The 20,994-nt window shown below is 41.6% G+C and overlaps 2 protein-coding genes across 10 annotated transcripts in view; one reads left to right on the forward strand and one right to left on the reverse strand.

The window, feature by feature from the left end:
- Positions 1 to 1,931, forward strand: part of cdk5rap2 (CDK5 regulatory subunit associated protein 2) — a 62,663-nt gene extending 60,732 nt beyond the window's left edge. For 8 of the 9 annotated variants that reach the window (XM_061932064.1, XM_061932067.1, XM_061932065.1 and 5 more), the window contains 3 exons: positions 1,154 to 1,200; positions 1,295 to 1,334; positions 1,611 to 1,931. In XM_061932064.1, the coding sequence (XP_061788048.1) occupies positions 1,154 to 1,200; positions 1,295 to 1,334; positions 1,611 to 1,687 (164 nt within the window). In that variant the 3' untranslated portion in view covers positions 1,688 to 1,931. The remainder of the gene's footprint in view (positions 1 to 1,153; positions 1,201 to 1,294; positions 1,335 to 1,610) is intronic. The other variant, XM_061932062.1, reaches the window with a different exon arrangement.
- Positions 1,932 to 1,951: 20 nt separating this feature from the next.
- The window catches only part of nup188 (nucleoporin 188), a 47,887-nt gene continuing 28,844 nt past the window's right edge, over positions 1,952 to 20,994 (reverse strand). The window contains exons 32-42 of the mRNA XM_061932068.1: positions 19,533 to 19,678; positions 19,278 to 19,456; positions 18,927 to 19,220; positions 18,699 to 18,851; positions 18,487 to 18,624; positions 14,376 to 14,450; positions 14,057 to 14,290; positions 13,852 to 13,983; positions 7,712 to 7,782; positions 7,489 to 7,618; positions 1,952 to 2,440 (exon numbers count right to left, since the gene is read on the reverse strand). Of these exons, the coding sequence (XP_061788052.1) occupies positions 2,261 to 2,440; positions 7,489 to 7,618; positions 7,712 to 7,782; positions 13,852 to 13,983; positions 14,057 to 14,290; positions 14,376 to 14,450; positions 18,487 to 18,624; positions 18,699 to 18,851; positions 18,927 to 19,220; positions 19,278 to 19,456; positions 19,533 to 19,678 (1,732 nt within the window). The 3' untranslated portion in view covers positions 1,952 to 2,260. The remainder of the gene's footprint in view (positions 2,441 to 7,488; positions 7,619 to 7,711; positions 7,783 to 13,851; positions 13,984 to 14,056; positions 14,291 to 14,375; positions 14,451 to 18,486; positions 18,625 to 18,698; positions 18,852 to 18,926; positions 19,221 to 19,277; positions 19,457 to 19,532; positions 19,679 to 20,994) is intronic.

Here is a 20,994-nt window from a genome sequence, read left to right on the forward strand (position 1 = left end):
TGCCAGACCCAAAAACGCAGAAGAGTTGAAGGCCACTATCAGAGCAACCTGGGCTCTCATAACACCTGAGCAGTGCCAGAAAGTCATCGACTCCATGCCACGCCGCATTAACGCAGTAATTGAGGCAAAAGGAGCTCCAACCAAGTATTGAGTATTGTACATGCTCATATTTTTCATTTTCATACTTTTCAGTTGGCCAACATTTCTAAACATCCCTTTTTTGTATTAGCCTTAAGTAATATTCTAATTTTGTGACACACGGAATTTTGGATTTTCATTTGTTGCCACTTCAAATCATCAAAATTAAATGAAATAAACATTTGAATGCATCAGTCTGTGTGCAATGAATAAATATAATGTACAAGTTACACCTTTTGAATGCAATTACTGAAATAAATCAAGTTTTTCAAAATATTCTAATTTACTGGCTTTTACCTGTATATATACATTTTAACCCAACGCGGCCTCCGAGTCAAAATGTTTGGGGACCCCTGCCCTAGACTATTGATCAAATATTGTGTGCAGACAAATAAGGCCAGCAGTTTTTAGACATGTGACGTCACACCAGCAACCCTCGAAAATGTAATAAAAAGTTTTTGTCTGCACACAAGAATATTTGACTTGTATTACTGTATTTAAAGAAGACTTCATCAGTCCTCCCGACAAGCCTCAGCAGGTACTCCGTTTGATGGTTGATAGTCCAATCAAACACTATGATGATAATGGATTACAGTTACAGTAAAACTGATAACCCTAAAAATTCTACAGAAAAGTTTTTTGGTTTTTTTGCCAATTTTTTATTTATTTTTTTAAATCACATAAGAAATCTTTGCTCAATAGTTTGTTGATGCACTTTTGGCAGCAATTACAGCCTCAAGTCGTTTTGATTATGATGACACATGTTTGAACACTTTTTTATTAATACATTTGCAAAAAATAAAAACTCACATTGTCATTGTGGAGTATTGTGTGTGTGTAGAATTTTTAGGACACAAATTAATGTATGCCATTTTGGAATAAGACTGTTGCAAAACATGTGGAAAAAAGTGAAGTGTTGATACTTTATGGATGCACTGCATGTCTTGAAAAAGAAGTTTTGAAAATATCTCAGGGCTGCCTTTCCAAAATAATAACTTGACTTTTCCTCACGCAGTGTCGCTCACACACGGAGTGATGAAAAAGGCTCGGGTCAATCTCGAGGTGAGTTCCACACACAAAGAAGAATCTCACCAGCGTCACTGCAGTTTAGTAAAATCACTTGTTTGTTTTTTTATCTTCTGCGACATAACGTTAGAAAAGTCATTGTTACCTCTTTGGCCCGAGAGGAGCAGCAGGTCAGTGAGCAGGAAGTTGACATTCTGACGCATGATGATGATGTGGTTTTTGCATGAAGCCACCATGACATCATGCATCGTAATGCATCTGGAAGGACTAGAACTTGTGCAAGGCTTGCTTAGCAATTTTGAGTCTTGATGCAAAGCTAACCGGTGCAGTCTATTTCCTGAATGCAAAGTGCCTTGCAGTCCACAAGATGTCACTCGCATGCGCGTGAATGAAACCATGTGGCAAAGCAGACAAGCGTTGTTCAAGCAAGTCCAACTGTGTTTCAGGAGGTGGTGGTAAATGGCCAGTAGGGGGAGCTGGAGTTTATCCAAGAAGCTCCTTGGACTCCTCAGATGAGCAGTGAAGAAACTTCCTGTTGCAGTTTTAACATTTGATCTTCCTGCTGTCAAACTGTCACCTTACTCTTCATTCAGAATATTTTTCTATTTAATTTGCACAAAACCTGCTTTTGCGTTTTAGGTACTGATGTTTGTTCAATGTCTTTCTTTGTACAGTTAGCGTTTTTTGTTTTTTTTAAATATACATATACAAAAAAAAACGACATGTATTTTTATGACAAATTGTATTTTATCCAGTCAGCTTGAAGAATACAGTAAAAAAGTTGAAATGTGTCCAAGAACATTCCTTTATTATCATTTACATGTGGAGTACAAATGTCTTCAGCTGCTTCAATGTGGTAACATATATCTTGTAATTTTACAAAGCCATTATTGTAACGACTTATTGAAAAGATCTAAAAATGTTTAAGTAGCACTTGAAATGTGTTTGTTACAGAGGTCTATAAAACTAGGCCTTACTAGCATGCAACAAACCACAGGCAGCTTCTCAAGTCAACACTTTGCTTTTGGTCAAATTGAAATGTAGAAAGTCAAAAACAACTTGGTAACTTTTCCACCATCTCACGCACACAAAAAAGTTATCTTTGCACGAGCCTAACAAAGGCCTGTACCAGCTGAATGAACGGCTCCTGGCCTTCGTGGAGTCCCTTAGAGCCCGGCGTGGGCGGCTTGGCTTGCGTGCACGGCAGAATCCCGCTGGCCGGGGACGACGGCGAGCCCCTTCGGAAGTGGCGGGACAAGCTGGACAGGAGTGTGCTCTGCAGAGGATTACAACAAGACATCACCATGAGGAGAAACCAACATGCAGCCCACAAGTCTTTTTTTTTTTTTAATTGTCCCTCTACGTTATAAAAATAAGAAATATTACACTAATTTGATTTGTCAGCTATAACGCTAAAATTATATCTTAGCATAGACACCATTTAAAGAATTTGAATTGAGTGCTGGAACAAACAGAATGTTGAGGAATTCAGAGGAATTCATAATAGCCAAGTAACAATTTGTCTTGTTTTAATTCAAATACAAAATGATTAATTTTTTATTATTTGGATGAAGTAAAACATGCTAGGAAATGAAAGGTTTTTCCACCAAATGAAAGTTACAATACACTAAATTGTGTCAAAAAATACATTTGCTGTAATTATTAGTAATATTTCTATGAAATATGTAAAACAATATTCTGTAAAGCAGAGGGGTTATTTTCCACTACAGTGGGTGCCCACTCAAATATTAACACTGAATTATTTTTCTTACTCTAGATTTTAATCATATTCAATAATTTTATCTAACCTACTTACAGTTTACTACCTTATCAAATAGATAGATGAATGTTTCTTCAACACACAAACATTAGGCAGAGTTAAAAAAATTAAATATACTGCATAATAAGGGACTCATAAATAATTGTCGAAAAAAACAAACATACATACAAGTATGAGTTAAAATAAATCAAATAATGAAAATATTTCTTAAACTGTCTACCGTATTTCCTTGAATTGCCGCCGGGTATATAGTATGCGCATGCCCCGATTTACCGCAGGGTCAAACTCGTTTCGCAAAATAATTAGCGCATGCCTAGAATTACCGCCGGGTAAGTCACGCACCTACTGCGTTTTTAGCGTTACCCGGCAGTTTGCGGTATTGCAAATGTTCGTAGCAAACATCCGGTAGTGTTGGACAGGAAGTCAATCATAAGCATCCAGTTTACTTTCAAAATAAAATACTCCCGTCTTCCAGGCGAGCCTCGTTTTTGACACTTTGAGAGGTCCTCGTGGGTGGCTATGGACATGCTGATTCTGGGAGGTCCACACATTCAAGAATAATGTACAGGCCTATCCAGGGCAGCTAAATGGGGATATGGGGGCTGATACGGAGACCGGGAAAAGCATGCGAGCAAATAAGCAGGAGACATCTACCATACATATACATTGTACCGCCGTGTTATAACGCAGGCACTTGGGAGCCATTCAACAATTACGTATGCAAAGGGAGGTGGGGTTGGGGTTCAATTACCGTATTTTCCGCACCATTAGCCGCACCTAAAAACCACAAATTTACTCAAAAGCTGACAGTGCGGCTTTTAACCCGGTGCGCTTTATATATGGATTAATATTAAGATTCATTTTCATAAAGTTTCGGTCTCGTAACTACGGTAAACAGCCGCCATCTTTTTTCCCGGTAGAACAGGAAGCGCTTCTTCTTCTACGCAAGCAACCGCCAAGATAAGCACCCGCCCCCATAGAACAGGAAGCGCTTCTTCTTCTACTGTAAGCAACCACCCGCCCGCGTAGAAGAAGAAAAAGCGCGCGGATATTACCGTACGTTTCATTTCCTGTTTACATCTGTAAAGACCACAAAATGGCTCCTACTAAGCGACAAGGATCCGGTTCATGAAAAGACGCAATCTCTCCATCCGCACACGGATTACTATTTCACAGCAACTGATATTCCTGTGAACCGCACTGTGGATACTGTGGATACAACGGGAGCACGTACGGTGAATATTCGCACCACAGGGAATGAGAAGTCGTCCTTCACTGTGGTTCTAGCTTGCCATGCTAATGGCCTGAAACTTCCACCCATGGTGATATTCAAAAGGAAGACCTTGCCAAAAGAGACCTTTCCAGCCGGCGTCATCATAAAAGCTAACTCGAAGGGATGGATGGATGAAGAAAAGATGAGCGAGTGGTTAAGGTAAGTTTAAGTTTACGCGAAGAGGCCGGGTGGCTTTTTTCACACAGCTCCGTCCATGTTGATATACGACTCTATGCGCGCCCACATCACAGATGGTGTCAAAAAACAAGTGAAGCACACAAATACAACACTCGCCGTCATTCCGGGTGGATTAACCAAAGAACTCCAACCGCTGGATATTGGTGTCAACAGGGCATTCAAATCACGACTGCGAACGGCGTGGGAACAATGGATGACCGAAGGCGAACACACCTTCACTAAGACAGGCAGACAGCGCCGGACGACATACGCCAACATTTGCCAGTGGATCGTAAATGCCTGGGCAGATATTTCGGTCACAACTGTGGTCCGAGCTTTCCGGAAGGCAGGATTCACAGAACTGCTGAACAGTGACACTGACTCCGATGACTTCGACGAGACGGAACCGGCCATTTTGGATCCCACATTTGCCCAACTTTTCAATTCGGACACCGAAGACGAAGAATTCGAAGGATTTACGAATGAAGAATAACTTCAGAAAGTGAGCGCTATGTTTATTTTGTGTGTTGTGACATTAACGTTCGAGCAACATTATGTTGCTATTGCTCTGCACTATTTTGAATTTTACTATGTTTGTGATTGCACATTTGCGTACATTTTGGGACAGAGTTGTTAGAACGCTGGTTTTTAATATATTATTAAAGTTTGACTGACCTATCTGACTGTTTTTTTGACATTCCCTTTAGCGCAGCGTAGGCGCGGCTTATAGTCCGGGGCAGCTTATAGGTGGACAAAGTTTTGAAATATGCCATTCATTGAAGGTGCGGCTAATAATCCGGTGCGCCTTATAGTGCGGAAAATACGGTAAGCGCAATTACCATCATATGTATAGTAAATTTTGCGTACGGGGGTTGGGGTCAAAATCCTGGAGAAAAATACGTACGTAATTGTTGAATGACTCTTTGTAAAAATAAAGAGTGTCACATTATAATTGCCTTTTCAGACCCAAACAAAAAGAACTCCCGGGATGATTCATTGTGCTTTAAATTTTATTGCGGCATTAAGCGATGTCATGATGGTATCCTTACATCACACTCAAATTTATAAGTGCATGCCTAAATTTACCGCATGCCTTTGGTAAGCGCCGGAGTGAGAAGAGGTTTTAAATTAATTACCGCCGGTGCGCTAATTCAAGGAAATAGTGAAGTACATTACATTTACCGTATTTTCCGCACCATTAGCCGCACCTAAAAACCACAAATTTACTCAAAAGCTGACAGTGCGGCTTTTAACCCGGTGCGCTTTATATATGGATAAATATTAAGATTCATTTTCATAAAGCTTCGTTCTCGCAACTTCGGTAAACAGCCGCCATCTTTTTTCCCGGTAGAGCAGGAAGCGCTTCTTCTTCTACGCAAGCAACCGCCAAGGTAAGCACCCGCCCCCATAGAACAGGAAGCGCTTCTTCTTGTACTGTAAGCAACCACCCGCCCCCGGAAGAAGAAGAAGCGCGCGGTGCATGCTGGGATATGTGACGTTTCATTTCCATTTGGGTGTTTATGTAAAGACCCCAAAATGGCTCCTATTAAGTGTGTTGTCTGTCTAATTATAAATAATGCAGACGAGGCGTGTTAACTGAGTTCTCAATGTTTACCGGTACTCACAGCGTGCTCATAACCACATTCTAACTCCCAGCATACAACAACGCTTCTCAGGGCTACCGCGCATGCTCGTAACTATCGTTGCATGCTGGGTAGTGTAGTTGTTATATTTGCTAGCTCATAACATCACTTTAAGAGACAGGCTTACGCGCTTAATTCAATACTCGCCGTCATTCCGGGTGGATTGACAAAAGACCTCCAGCCGCTAGATATTGGTGTCAACAGGGCATTCGAAGCTAGACTGCTAACTGCGTGGGAACAATGGATGACAGAAGGCGAACACACATTCACTAAGACGGAGGCAGCGCCAGACGACGCCAACATCTGCCAGTGGATCGTAAATGCCTGGGCAGATATTTCGGTCACAACTGTGGTCCGAGCTTTCCGGAAGGCAGGATTCACAGAACTGCTGGATAACAGTGACACTGACTCCGATGACTTCGACGAGACGGAACCGGCCATTTTGGATCTCACATTTGCCCAACTTTTCACTTCGGACACCGAAGACGAAGGATTTACGAATGAAGAATAACTTCAGAAAGTGAGCGCTATGTTTATTTTGTGTGTTGTGACATTAACGTTCGAGCAACATTATGTTGCTATTGCTCTGCACTATTTTGAATTTTACTATGTTTGTGATTGCACATTTGCGTACATTTTGGGACAGAGTTGTTAGAACGCTGGTTTTCAATATATTATTAAAGTTTGACTGACCTATCTGACTGTTTTTTTGACATTCCCTTTAGCGCAGCGTAGGCGCGGCTTATAGTCCGGGGCGGCTTATTGGTGGACAAAGTTATGAAATATGCCATTCATTGAAGGTGCGGCTAATAATCCGGTGCGCCTTATAGTGCGGAAAATACGGTACATAGCGCTTTTTCTCAAGTGACTCAAAGCGCTTTACATAGTGAAACCCAATATCTAAGTTACATTTAAACCAGTGTGTGTGGCACTGGGAGCAGGTGGGTAAAGTGTCTTGCCCAAGGACACAACGGAAGCGGGGATCGAACCTGGAACCCTCAAGTTGCTGGTACGACCGCTCTACCATCCGAGCTATACCGCCCCAATAAATAAATACGGTAGTCATAATTTTTGCGCTCAAGAAACTTCTCTATGACTTCTTCTGTTTGATATTGTCATTACTGCCACAAGTGGTGGAAAAATATATTACAACTAAATGTTTGGGTGGTCCTTTGGCCAAGAAACACTGCTGTGAAGCATGATGCTGGAATTGTAATCAAATCTACTTCCTGTTCGCAACCTTACTTCAAATTCATGGAATTTGTGAGCAATTCTAAATTGAATGAGGACTTTTAGCATCTTCATTACAAATCCATCATAGTGGCAGCCATCTTTTCGATGATGTGATGTGAAACTAAGCACCCATAATCCAGGCATAAAAGGGTCATGAAAAACAAACATGAGGTAAAGAGGTCTAAAAATGGAGGACGACACGAGGAGTTGCTACTGACCAGTTCCGAGCTGAGTTCCTGTTTGAGCCGCTGTTTGTCCCGGGGGAGGATGGCGGCGTCTTTGAGGCAGCGCACGGCCTGAGAGGTGAGCACGTAGAAGCAGTTCTCCATGGTGAACATCAGCAGAGACCTGAAGGGCGACAAGGACATGAAGTGCATGAAGGGCAATCACTGCGGCGTTCTGCCTTTGAAGGGAAGAAGAAGAAAAAAAAAAAGTCCTCACTTGAGCGCTTGGATCTCCTCTGAGGAGGCGAGAGAAACCACGCTCAAAGAAACTTCTTTCTTCTTCTCCATCTGCGCAACAAACACAAAAACATGACGTCGCGTGACAACAACACATTCCGTCAGCGAGGAACACAAGCTGAAAGATCAAAGGATGTGAAGGAAAACTTTTGTGTTAGTATAAAATATGTTATAAACCTCAATTAATGACAACAGTCGTTTATTGCTGTTAATTATTTTCAGGTTAGACCGCGATTAATTCATCCCCGTGAAATAGGAATTAATTATAAATCAAATATTTTCATTGTTGGAGCATTAAAAAAAAGATGTTTACTACTTTCTAAATAAAGATATTACCATTACGAGAGGGCTCGAGACATGAAATAAACCCTTCATACTCATTTTATCCAACACAGTAATGTTGCCTGAAGTTGAGCCAATCAGTGGCCACGATACTGTTAGGTTACATATAGTGGCCAAAACTACTTCAGTATTATTTTTACTTTATTTAGTCGTGTTTATGCTTGAAAATACCGTATATTACCAAATAGTAGCCCGGGCGTTTATTTCACAAAATGGGGTCAGACCCCGGGCGGCTATTAGGACATGGGCGGTTATTTGCACAAGGCTTTTATTTATTTTTGCACCAGCCTGCACCAGGCCATTATTTGGTTACAATGGTTAGTGTCCAGTATTTTTTTTCGTACTAAAAACTTTAAATGTAAAAGCTAATGTAAACATACAAACAAAAAAACAAGACTATCAAAAGACAAGAGATCAACAAGGCCTCAACATGACAGTAGTGCAACAATTGTCAAATAGAATACAAATACTAAAATTAAAGCTGCAAGCAGCATTGGTCGGGCCCGCGGATTTGGCAGGTGCTAGTTGTAAGTGTCCCAATACTTTTGTTTAGTTTTCGTCATAAGTGTCCCAATACTTTTGTCTACTTTTAGTCCGAATTGTCCCAATACTTTTGTCTATTGTACCTACCTTGTCTGCATTGTGTGGGCATGCTGGTGCTTCCTGCTTTTGAGCAGCCATCTTAAAAAAACAGCACCGCAGGAGCATCAGTGCAGCGGGTCTTTGAAGGGTCATAAAATCAAAACCGGAGCAGGTATCACAACTCTTTCGCCAACTTTTAATCAGAAGGATTCAATCTCTCTCCTGTGTTAGTTTGAAGCCGAAACAACAAACGCGCTCAGAGGAGATAATTTTTGAAGAAAGGTGACCGGTTTTTACAAAAATGTTGTGTTGAAGGGGGAATAGCAAACTTCCTGTATATTTTTGCTGGGGGTTGTCAATTTATCAAATGTAGGTCTAAGTGAGACCTACGGAGAGGTTTTCGTTTCATGTCTCTCCGACCTTCCCAGTGGGAGTTACAGGCAGTTTTGTATTTTTTTTCTTCCGAGGAGCAGTTTTTTGTTCGTTTTATAAAAAAATTGCTGTAGAGCACAATTTTTAGATTTGGGGTTAGGTTTTTTCATTAGATTACAGTTTTAGCCAGTCCTGATGTGTGTGTTCAGTTTGGTGAGTTTTGAAGCATGTTAAGGGGGTCAAATTACAGCTCAAAGAGGCAAAAGTGACTGTTTTTAGTACTTTTTTGTCTTGAAGGGGGAATTGCCAGCTTCCTGTTGATTTTAGCCCGAGAATGTACCATTATGAAAGTTAGGTCTGAGTCAGACCTACATAGAGGTTTTTGTTTGATGTCTCTCCGACCTTCCTAGTGGGAGTTATAGGCAGTCTAGTTTTTTTTTTTCCTAGGGGGCGCTAGAGCGCAATTTTGATTTTTGCAGTTTGGTTTTTTTATTAAAAGACAATTTTCGCAGGTCCTGATGTGTGGGTCAAATATGGTGAGTTTTGAAGCATGTTAAGTGGGTCAAATTAGTGCTCGAAGAGGCGGCGGAATAATAATAATAATAATAATAATAATAAAACCTTAGAAGAACAATAGGTCCTTATGTCCCATTGCATAAGGACTCCCTGTGGGAGTCCTTTTGCAATGGGCCATTGCGGGCCCTAAATAAATAAACTTTTTAAATAAAGCAGCCTACCGGGAAAAATAAAATTATGGTACCAAGTACTCAAGTATAAAACCCACCATCAAAACAGAACAATAATACTGTCACTGTCCTTTGCCTTAATGCGGATCATTTTGCGGGACACACGGTGGTTCGGTCGCTCACTTTCTTCCTACCTCCACCAGATAAGCGAGCCCGTTTTCCATCGATTGCCGACTGAGATTGTAGTTCTCCCTTTTTTTGTTTCCATTCTCGTACACGTTTTGGGTCAACGTTAAACTGCCTGGCCGCTGCCAAACCAGAATTCTGCTCCGCGTACTTCACAACCGCTAGCTTGAACTTTAAGTCAAACTTTCTGTTCTTCCCCCTTAAAGTATTCCCGTCCATCAGTTGTGGTGTACCGGTATCCTGTTCATTCAACTCACTGCTGCTGTTGCTTGCCATGTTGAAAGTTTTCCTCGTGGGTTTGTTGTTGTCGTTGAGTGTGTGTTACGCTATTGCAATATGTTGATTACCCAGAATCCCCACGTAACGTCTGCTGTTACCGTAATGACCAGAATTATTGCACCTTTGCTTTTCCTTTTAGCTTATGAATTGGGTTTAATGAAGTCAATATGATTTTAATCTAAATTATGCAAATAACAGCCCATGGGCGGCTATTTGGACATAGGCGTTTATTAGGAAGAGGCGTTTATTTCACAAAATGGGGTCAGACCCCGGGCGGCTATTAGGACATGGGCGGTTATTTGCACAAGGGCGTTTATTTGGTAATATAAACAATTGCAGAATGTGCTTTAAAAAATGTGCGATGTGGCAGGTGACGACTGTACCTTTAAATGTGTCATTTGTTTGAAAAAGAGAAACTATTTTTATTCAAGAAAGTTTCCCACGGAGTGAAATATTAGTCATTTTGATGATTATCGCTCGTAAATAAAAAGCTGAATATTATACAATTCACACAATCCAAAATGTAACTGTAAAATCTTGCTTAGCTTCGAAAATCTATGTCTTAATTCAAATAATGTTTGCACAATATTCTCATTTATTGGGATTACAGTATTTTTCAAACCATAAGGCACATTTAAAATCCTTAATTTTCTCAAACATTGACATAATGTCCCGATTATTTCTGGGCTTACTGACTGATTTGACCTTATAATGATAAATGTGACCAGTAGATGGCGGTCACACAACAGATACGTGAGGCCTACAGGACGCCCCCTGTTCAATAAATGACGCTAGCAAGTACCTGAAAGCAAGCTAGATATCAAAACTTTGATGTTTCATTGAGAATATAGAACATTACAAACGGCATTAAAAAAATCTGTCAACATTTTTAGTACAACTTTGGTAAACTACGAAGCCGCTATTACGGTTAGCGTAGTCAGACGTACTGTGCTTCAACATACGGGTATAATTACGGTGTGTATAAACAGGTGGGTGCCATGATTGGGTATAAAAGCAGCTTCCATGAAATGCTCAGTCATTCACAAACAAGGATACAACAACTTAGACTGTTGAACAACTTAAGCTGTACATCAAGCAAGAATGGGAAATAATTCCACCTGAAAAGCTTCATTATTGGTCTCAGTTTCCAAACATTTACCGAGTGTTATTAAAAGGAAAGGCCATGTAACACAGTGGTAAAAATGCCCCTCTGCCAACTTTTTTGCAATGTGTTGCTGCCATTATGAAAAAACTATGAAAAAAAACTGCGACTTATAGCCCGAAAAATACGATATATATATATATATATATATATATACACACACACACATACACATATACATACATACATACACACATACATATATATATATATATATATATATATAAATAAAACACTAGTGTTGTAACGATACCAATATTTTGGTACCGGTACTAAAATTATTTTGGTACTTTTCTAAATAAAGGGAACCACAAAAAAATTGCATTATTGGCTTTATTTTAACAAAAAAAATCTTACGATACATTAAACATATGTTTCTTATTGCAAGTTTGTCCTTAAATAAAATAGTAAACATACAAGACAACTTGTCTTTTAGTAGTAAGTATACAAACAAAGGCTCCTATTAGTCTGCTGACGTATGCAGTAACATATTGTGTCATTTATCATTCTATTATTTTGTCAACATCATTAAGGGCAAGTGGTAGAAAATTAATTATTAATTTACTTGTTCATTTGCTGTTAATATCTGCTTACTTTCTCTTTTATCATGTTCTATCTACACTTCTGTTAAAATGTAATAATCACTTATTCTTCTGTTGTTTGATACTTTACATTAGTTTTGGATGATACCACAAATTTGGGTATCAATCCGATACCAAGTAGTTACAGGATCATACATTGGTCATATTCAAAGTCCTCATGTGTCCAGGGACATATTTCCTGAGTTTATAAACATAATATATATTTTTTTTTTAAACGAAAGAAGTTGTTGTGATGCCAAAAAATATCGATGTAATCATAGCAGTATCGACTAGATACGTGCCTGTACTTGATATCATTACAGTGGATGTTAGGTATAATTCCACCAATGGCGTTTGTTTACATTTTGATGCCGGTGAGCTACGGTTTGTAGTGAAGCATGTTTAGCTATTCCTCGTCCTGCAGGGATGATACTTGTAAGAAACTTACTTAATTTGTCGCCATGGAGGCGAGGATTAGTGATTCAAAAGTAGCTAAAACACTGCGGATGGACATTAGCCGCTAGCTTGCTAGCCATGTCTTAAAGCACCTCTTCCTGAGGGCATTTCAGTGTTATAACTTCACCTTTATCGTTAGTTTTTAAGTCAAAATGCGTCCGTTCTCCCTTTTCTGTCTACACACTGTCTGCTTGTAAGTACTCCGTGATTGTGTGCCACCGAGCATGCTCGTCTGCTCGTAAACCAGCAATGTCACGACGTGACTTCGACACGGGCGCAGGACCGCTACGTTTCAGAGACGGTATCGTACCGAAAATGATTTATTAGTACCGCGGTACTATACTAATACCGGTATACCGTACAACGCTAATACACACATACATCACAAACATATACATACCGTATTTTTCGGACTATAAGTCGCAGTTTTTTTCATAGTTTGGCCGGGCTCCAGTGCGACTTATATATGTTTTTTTCCTTTTTTATCATGCATTTTCGGCAGGTGCGACTTATACTCCGGTGCGACTTATACTCCGAAAAATACGGTACATATATTCACACACATACATATATATATATATATATATATATATACATACATACATACATATACACACACACATAAGTACATAATAATTATAAAAATAATATATAATTAATAATTAACATAATTGGTTATTAATGGCTTTAAATGGGTGTAATTTAGATTTTTTTTTATGTTGATTGGACGTTTTTTTGAAGAATTATATCCACCAAGTTAAATGAGCAGTGTTGTGTGACCATTTTTGTAGAATTTTTGTACTGGTTGATTTTTTTTTTCTACACCATGACTAGGGAAGGTTATTTGGATTAGGTCCTACAAGTCAATGCTGCACTTCATTGACTTAAAAGTTCAATTAAAGGCAGAGTTACTTACGTCGGCGATAAAATTGCATCAATCAAACCCCTGGTTATTTATATATGATATGGATACACCGCTCCCGGTCTAATTGTTTAGTAAGCTTGTGCCATTTCACAGGCCAAATTGAAGACCTGTGCGGGCCGTACTTTGGACAACCCTGGTGTAGAACTTAAATCTGTAAGTAAACTCGCTAAGCAAGCGCTAAAAACTACCGGTACAAGAAAGATGACGAGGAGAAAACGCTGTCTAAGTGGAGGCACGTAAATAGAACGCCGCATCCTGAAGAGACGGCTCAGAAAGCAGCTTGAAGATGGTCTGTAAAACAATCTATGCAACATTTTGACCAAAGAACCACCATTAAATGTTATGTAGACCACAAGGAAGTGTTTTACATCTAGAAAAAAAATCATAATATGACCTTTTTTTATGAAAATAGACCCTCTCATCGACAGTGCACCTTATAGGCCGAAAAATACGGTACATTAAACATATTTCTAGTATCATTTCAACTGATTTGCTTCGACATTATGCCTTTTTATTTGTATTTGTTTAATAAAAAGAGTGTGGCATTACCTCACTGAGCATGCTCAGAGCCACGTTGATGGTGGCCAGGAGGGTCCCAAAGGAAGGCGCCACATCGGGGTCAAAGGCCGGCGTGGTGAAACTGAGCACAAACAAGGTCCTGTACTCGGCCAGGTCCATGCACTACACACACACAGACACGTGCACACATTATTTATACAACATGAGGAAGGGGGCGGGGCTTGGCGGGCCAGACCTGGTCCAGGAGGATTTGGCAGCAGTCGGGTGTGAAATGTTGCAGGCTGGCCAGCGTCTTGCTGAGGATCTTCAGGAGGCTGCACTGCACAGCCAACAGCGCCTTTTGCTCCGCCTTCTGCTCCACCTCCTCCCGCTCCCCTCGGCACGCCATCGCTGGCTCCTTGGAGGGCGTCTGCGGGGGGCGCTGTGTCCTGGCGAGGGGCGTGGGTGGCAAGGACTCGCCATTCTTAGCCTGAAGGGAGAAGAATCAAGTATTTGATGTACTTACGTGTGACTACTAATATAAATATTATTATTACTAATAATAAATGTGGGACCTGAAGGTAGTGATGAAGCATCTTCTTACTGTGCAGCAAATATGTGCACGTCTGACACAGGTAGCACAAGTTCACCTGCACAACACAAGAAAACACGCTCAACTGCAGAGAAACCCAGGCGATTAATTCTTAGCAGGAGACCTTCAAAATAAACACTTAGTTGGAAGCGTTAACATTTTATTTATCTTTTTGCTATATTCAATCAATTTTTATCATAAGTTTAAGTGCAATTTATGTCAAAATCTTGACAATAATTGACGGGCAGTATTGGTCATACTTCAAATTTTCAATACCATTGAATGATTCCATTTTTGATCACAATTATAATCAGACAAAACATGTACATTTGAAATATTTAAATTATTTCCTACTATTGGCTCTAAATTAAATCCTTTGATTTGTGCCCTTAAAGTCCTTCTGTGTCCAGGGACTTATTTCCTGAGTTTGTAAACAAAGGCAACAAAATATTTTGTGATAAAAAAAAAAAAAAAAAAAGGTTTTACCCAGCCCGACCATATACTGATAATAAACTTGGTATCATTACTGTCGATATTTGTATCAATGCACCCAGCCCTGCTTACATCCAAGAGGTCTAGTTTAGCGGTAAGCATAAGTCAAAGTTTAAAGTTAAAGTGCCAATGATTGTCACACACACACTAGGTGTGGTGAAATTTGTCCTCTGCATTTGACCCATCCCCTTGTTCACCCCCTGGGAGGTGAGGGGAGTAGTGGGCAGCAGCAGTGGCCGCACCCGGGAATCATTTATGGTGATTTAACCCTCAATTCCAACCCTAGATGCTGAGTGCCAAGCAGGCAGGTAATGGGTCCCATTTTTATAGTCTTTGGTATGACTCGGCCGGGGTTTGAACTCACGACCTACCTATCTCAGGGCGGACACTCTAACCACTAGGCCACTGAGTAGGTAAGTAGGGGGCAAGAATAATCCCCTCATTCCCCCCCAAAAAATGTATTAACTCGCTGGAATATAAAAACAATATAAAATACATCCGTAAACGTGGATGCAAATGCAAAAGTGGAATATAATTATCTGTACAGTAAATCTATTTATATCTGCACCTTCTTTTGTAAATGCAAACACTCTGCACCTTATTACTCTTTTATCCTGCACTACAACGAGCTTATGCAACGAATTTCCTTCCTATCTGTACTGTAAAGTTCAAATTTAAATGACAATAAAGGAAGTCTAAGTCTCTAACGGAATATTTCTACAGTGAAATACAAAACGTTTTTAACCTTTTTATATCCTCCTACAGTGTGAAGTGCAGGAACATGCTCCTCGACCTCCAGTCATAATGACACTTGTAAGAAACGGTTAACTCGCTATCATGGAGGCGAAGATTGCTGACTTACAAGTGGGCTTTGCACTGTGGAGGGACGTTAGCCGCTAGCGAGAATGCTACATTGCGTCGCTACCAAATTTGCAGACGCAGCTCGAATGTGTGGCCAACATGCATTATCAGAATATATTAACGGTAGGGCTGGGCGATATATAGAATATACTCTATATATCGCGGGTTTGTCTCTGTGCGATATAGAAAATGACTATATCGTGATATTCGAGTATACGTTCTCACGCAGTTGCTTTTAGCTGCGGACATTACACTACAGGCGTTTTTCACTCTTTCTTGTCTGTCCTTCTCACAGAGAGATAAAACAAGCGTACCTTCTTACATACGTCACATACTGTCTCGCATGCAACATCATACGCCCTCGCGGAGCAGAGCGATAGCAGCGTGGGTAACATTAGCTGTGATGCTAGCGGAGCGGTGCGAGTGGTAATACGAGAGAAAGAAGGTGCGAAACTGGTAACAAATGAAGAAGAATTAATTCCCAAGAAAAACAGCACGGGTCCATCGTCTGACGGTGGTTTGGCTTCAAGCGGGAATATGTTGAACAGACAGTAATATGTCAAGTATGTGGCAGAAGCGTTGCTACAAAAAGTAGCATTACTGCTCATTTGTAGCATCATTTGAAAAGTCACCCGCCAGAGAATAAGGAGTGCTTGAAACTCCGCATGTCAACATCTCCGGCCGGTGTCACACCAACAAAATGCCGAAGCAAACAGCACTGACCCAATTGAGGCTGGCGTCTTCATTTCCACATCAACACCATATGAAAAAACTAGTCAACAACAGAAGGAGATAACGTCCGCAGTAACCTACCACATAGCGAAGGACATACACTATTTGATTCCCTATTATGCAGCTAATTTTTATTTGACAGTTTTTGAAATATCTTGTGTGACATCATGCACAAAAGTGCACTTTATTTGTTTTATAATATTGTAGTGGCGTTCTGTACAAAAAGTGCACTTTAATTTAGTGTTGTTCTGATATGTCATCTTAGTGACATAATGCACAAAAGTGCACTAATAGCTTGTTTTAAAATGTCTCTGACAATCTTGCACTTTCTGTTTTGGAAATGACATGAATGTTTGTGCCACTGTTTAATAAGTGTTTAATAAATACAGTTTTGGTAAATTGACTTAGTTGTGATTTCCCTCTCTGCATGAAAGTTTAAAATGAGCATATATTAGTGCAGTATGAACAAGAATGTTTTAATGTAGACACATAGAATCATCATACTGCTGTGATTACCGTATTTTCCGCACTATAAGGCGCACCTAAAAACCACAAATTTTCTCAAAAGCTAACAGTGCGCCTTATAACCCGGTGCGCTTTATTACGATTCATTTTCATAAAGTTTCGATCTCGCAACTTCGGTAAACAGCCGCCATCTTTTTTCCCGGTAGAACAGGAAGCGCTTCTTCTTCTACGCAAGCAACCGCCAAGGTAAGCACCCGCCCCCATAGAACAGGAAGCGCTTCTTCTTCTACTGTAAGCTACCGCCCGCCCCCGGAAGAAGAAGAAAAAACGCGCGGATATCACCGTACGTTTCATTTCCTGTTTACATCTGTAAAGACCACAAAATGGCTCCTACTAAGCGAAAAGGATCCGGTTCATAAAAAGACGCAATCTCTCCATCCGCACACGGATTACTACCGTATTTCACAGCAACTGATATTCCTGTGAACCGCACTGTGGAACGGGAGCACGTACGGTGAATATTCGCACCACAGGGAATGAGAAGTCATCCTTCACTGTGGTTCTAGCTTGCCATGCTAACTTCCACCCATGGTGATATTCAAAAGGAAGACCTTGCCAAAAGAGACCTTTCCAGCCGGCGTCATCATAAAAGCTAACTCGAAGGGATGGATGGATGAAGAAAAGATGAGCGAGTGGTTAAGGGAAGTTTACGCGAAGAGGCCGGGTGGCTTTTTTCACACAGCTCCGAAGGCGAACACACCTTCACTAAGACGGGCAGACAGCGCCGGACGACATACGCCAACATTTGCCAGTGGATCGTAAATGCCTGGGCAGATATTTCGGTCACAACTGTGGTCCGAGCTTTCCGGAAGGCAGGATTCACAGAACAACAGCGACACTGACTCCCGATGACTTCGACGAGACGGAACCGGCCATTTTGGATACCACGCTTGCGCAACTTTTCAATTCGGACACCGAAGACGAAGAATTCGAAGGATTTACGAATGAAGAATAACTTCAGAAGGTGAGCGCTATGTTTATTTTGTGTGTTGTGACATTAACGTTCGAGCAACATTATGTTACTATTGCTCTACACCATTTTGAATTTTACTATGTTTGTGATTGCACATTTGCGTACATTTTGGGACAGAGTTGTTAGAACGCTGGTTTTCAATATATTATTAAAGTTTGACTGAACTATCTGACTGTTTTTTTGACATTCCCTTTAGCGCAGCGTAGGCGCGGCTTATAATCCGGGGCGGCTTATTGGTGGACAAAGTTATGAAATATGTAATTCATTGAAGGTGCGGCTAATAATCCGGTGCGCCTTATAGTGCGGAAAATACGGTATATGCATCAAGTATTCATTCAAGGCTAAGGTAAAATATCGAGATATATATCGTGTATCGTGACATGGCCTAAAAATATCGAGATATTAATAAAAGGCCACATCGCCCAGCTCTAATTAACGGTATTAAAAACAATTGTCGTCAAATTGACATCATCAATATCGCGCAGCTCTAATGACATGTTTTTCACTTCACCTGAACGTCGTGGAGCAGTTTGGGCAAGTGGAACTGCCACTCGCTGCAAAAACTGGAGAGCTGCAGCAGGAAGCCGACTGTGTGGTCGGCCTCGTCCAGACAAGCCAGACTCTGAACCGTCCTGACGGCGTTCAAACACTGCGCACAGAGGAAGACGACTGTTGTACTTTTGAAGTTCTTTGTCGTCCCTGTCTACAGGTGCATGAACTCACCTGGAGGATGCGCTCCTGGTGCACGCCGACAAAGTCCAGCGCCTCGTTGATGAAGTTGTAACGCAGCGTCTTGAGGAGACTCTCCATCAAAGACATGCACAGGCGGTAGACGCCAGGCCAGCACGCAGAGTCCTGAGACTTGCGGGTGAAACTCTGTTCGAAAGGACGCCGCAGTTTCAGTGCGAATGTGTGTGAAATTCCCAAACACACTAAAGGAGGTGCTGTTACCTGAGAGCTTCCATTGGGGGAGCCTTCATAGACGCCGAGGAGTGGGAGACATATTGTTTGGATGACGCCCGCTCCTGCGACGGCCGATGCCCCCTGAAGAGTGCGCGCCAATGTGAGCAGCAGGTGCAGCGCCGCCTCTGTGAAGTAGAGGTTCTGCTTGGATCGCAGGCTGAGCTCCATGGCGCTCAGCACCGACGGCAGCACCGGCACCTTCCTCATCACCGACACCCAGTGCTCGCCGTCTTCGTCGGCACGACACAGCTCCTTGGCCAGGTGGAGCGCCAGCACGCACACCTGCGGGACAGCTGGGAAGTTGAACGTGAAGACAAAAAGGACACGACTCGGACGTACCCCGTCTCTCTGGTCCTTCTGGGGTCCGCGAGGAACGTCCGTCTCCATGCTGTCCTCGTCTTCCGGGGGTTCCAACGAGCGCTGGACGTGACGTGTGTTGTCGATGAGCGCCAAGGCCTCGTCTTTGACCGTCTCGCACACTGAAGACAGCAACTGGGGCAGCTGGGAAATCTCACCGCCTGGCTCACACATACATTATCCTCCCCTTGTAACCATTACAACGAGATCGAATTACATGTTTAAACTCGACGGTACCGTTGAGCCCTTGGATCTGCAGCACGGAAATGAGTGCAGATAATATTTTGGCTTTGGTCCTCTCCATCATCTGCTGGTCGGCTTGCAGGACACACTCCAGGATGAGGGACAGCGGGGACAGCACGTCGGGGGCCGTGGCCACCACGCTGGAGAGGACAACAAAGAATGAAGGCTTGTCCGTTGACTAATAGTTACGGTCAAAGACCTGACTGAAATAAGGTAAAGCATAACAAGCTTTGCAGGGAGAATAAATAAAGGTGGTGTCAAGAAAACCTTAAAAATATTGTATTATGAGCCCAGCTCTAAGTGAAACCGCTTTAAGCTACATTTAAACCAGTGTGGGTGGCACTGGGAGCTGGTGAGTAAAGTGTCCTGCCCAAGGACACGACAACAGTGATCAAAATAGCGGCAGCAGGGATCGAACATGGAACCCTCAAGTTGCTGGCACAGCCGCTCTACCAACAGAGCCACGCGGTAATGCATTTTAATCACACATTTGAACTGTGTCTCGAAAATTTGACAGCAACCAGCGAACAAACATGTGCTCAATGCAATGTAGTTTTCCAACTAGCGACTAACGTCCCTCCACAGTGCTTAGCCACTACTTCTAAGTCTGTGTGTGGCAAATAAATTACATGTCTTATAAGTATCATTCCGGGCAGCACGGTGGTAGAGGGGTTAGTGCGTCTGCCTCACAATACGAAGGTCCTGAGTAGTCGTGAGTTCAATCCCGGCCTCGGGATCTTTCTGTGTGGAGTTTGCATGTCCTCCCCGTGACTGCGTGGGTTCCCTCCGGGTACTCGGGCTTCCTCCCACCTCCAAAGACATGCACCTGGGGATAGGTTGATTGGCAACACTAAAAAAAAAATTGGCCCTAGTGTGTGAAAGTGAGTGTGAATGTTGTCTGTCTATCTGTGTTGGCCCTGTGATGAGGTGGCAACTTGTCCAGGGTGTACGCCGCCTTCCGCCCGATTGTAGCTGAAATAGGCTCCAGCGCCCCCCGCGACCCCGAAGGGAATAAGCGGTAGAAAATGGATGGATAAGTATCATTCCTGGAAGACGAGGAATAGCTAACCATGCTACACACTACTACACACTGTAGGAGGATAAGCTAACTGCAAACTAGAGCTCTTCAATGTAAACAGGGTTGGGCGGATCAATACAAACATTGACGATACCAAGTATAGCATCAGCATATGGTTGACTCGATACTACAATTGACATTTCTTATCATCCAAATTGTATTATTTTATTTTAAATTAGAGCCAATAGTAGTTAGTTATATACATTTTAATTGACATTGTTAAAGAGCCATCCTGTGTTTTTGTCGAATTAGAATTGCGATCATAATTTAATCATTAAGTGATCTTAAAATTTCAAGTGTTTCAAAGTATTGGTATGACCAACACTGCCCCATGTAACTATTTGGTTTTGGATCAATACCCAAATTTATAGTATCGCC

This window comes from Nerophis lumbriciformis, linkage group LG39, assembly GCF_033978685.3.
Source record: "Nerophis lumbriciformis linkage group LG39, RoL_Nlum_v2.1, whole genome shotgun sequence".
In the NCBI taxonomy this organism is placed as follows: Eukaryota; Metazoa; Chordata; class Actinopteri; order Syngnathiformes; family Syngnathidae; genus Nerophis; species Nerophis lumbriciformis.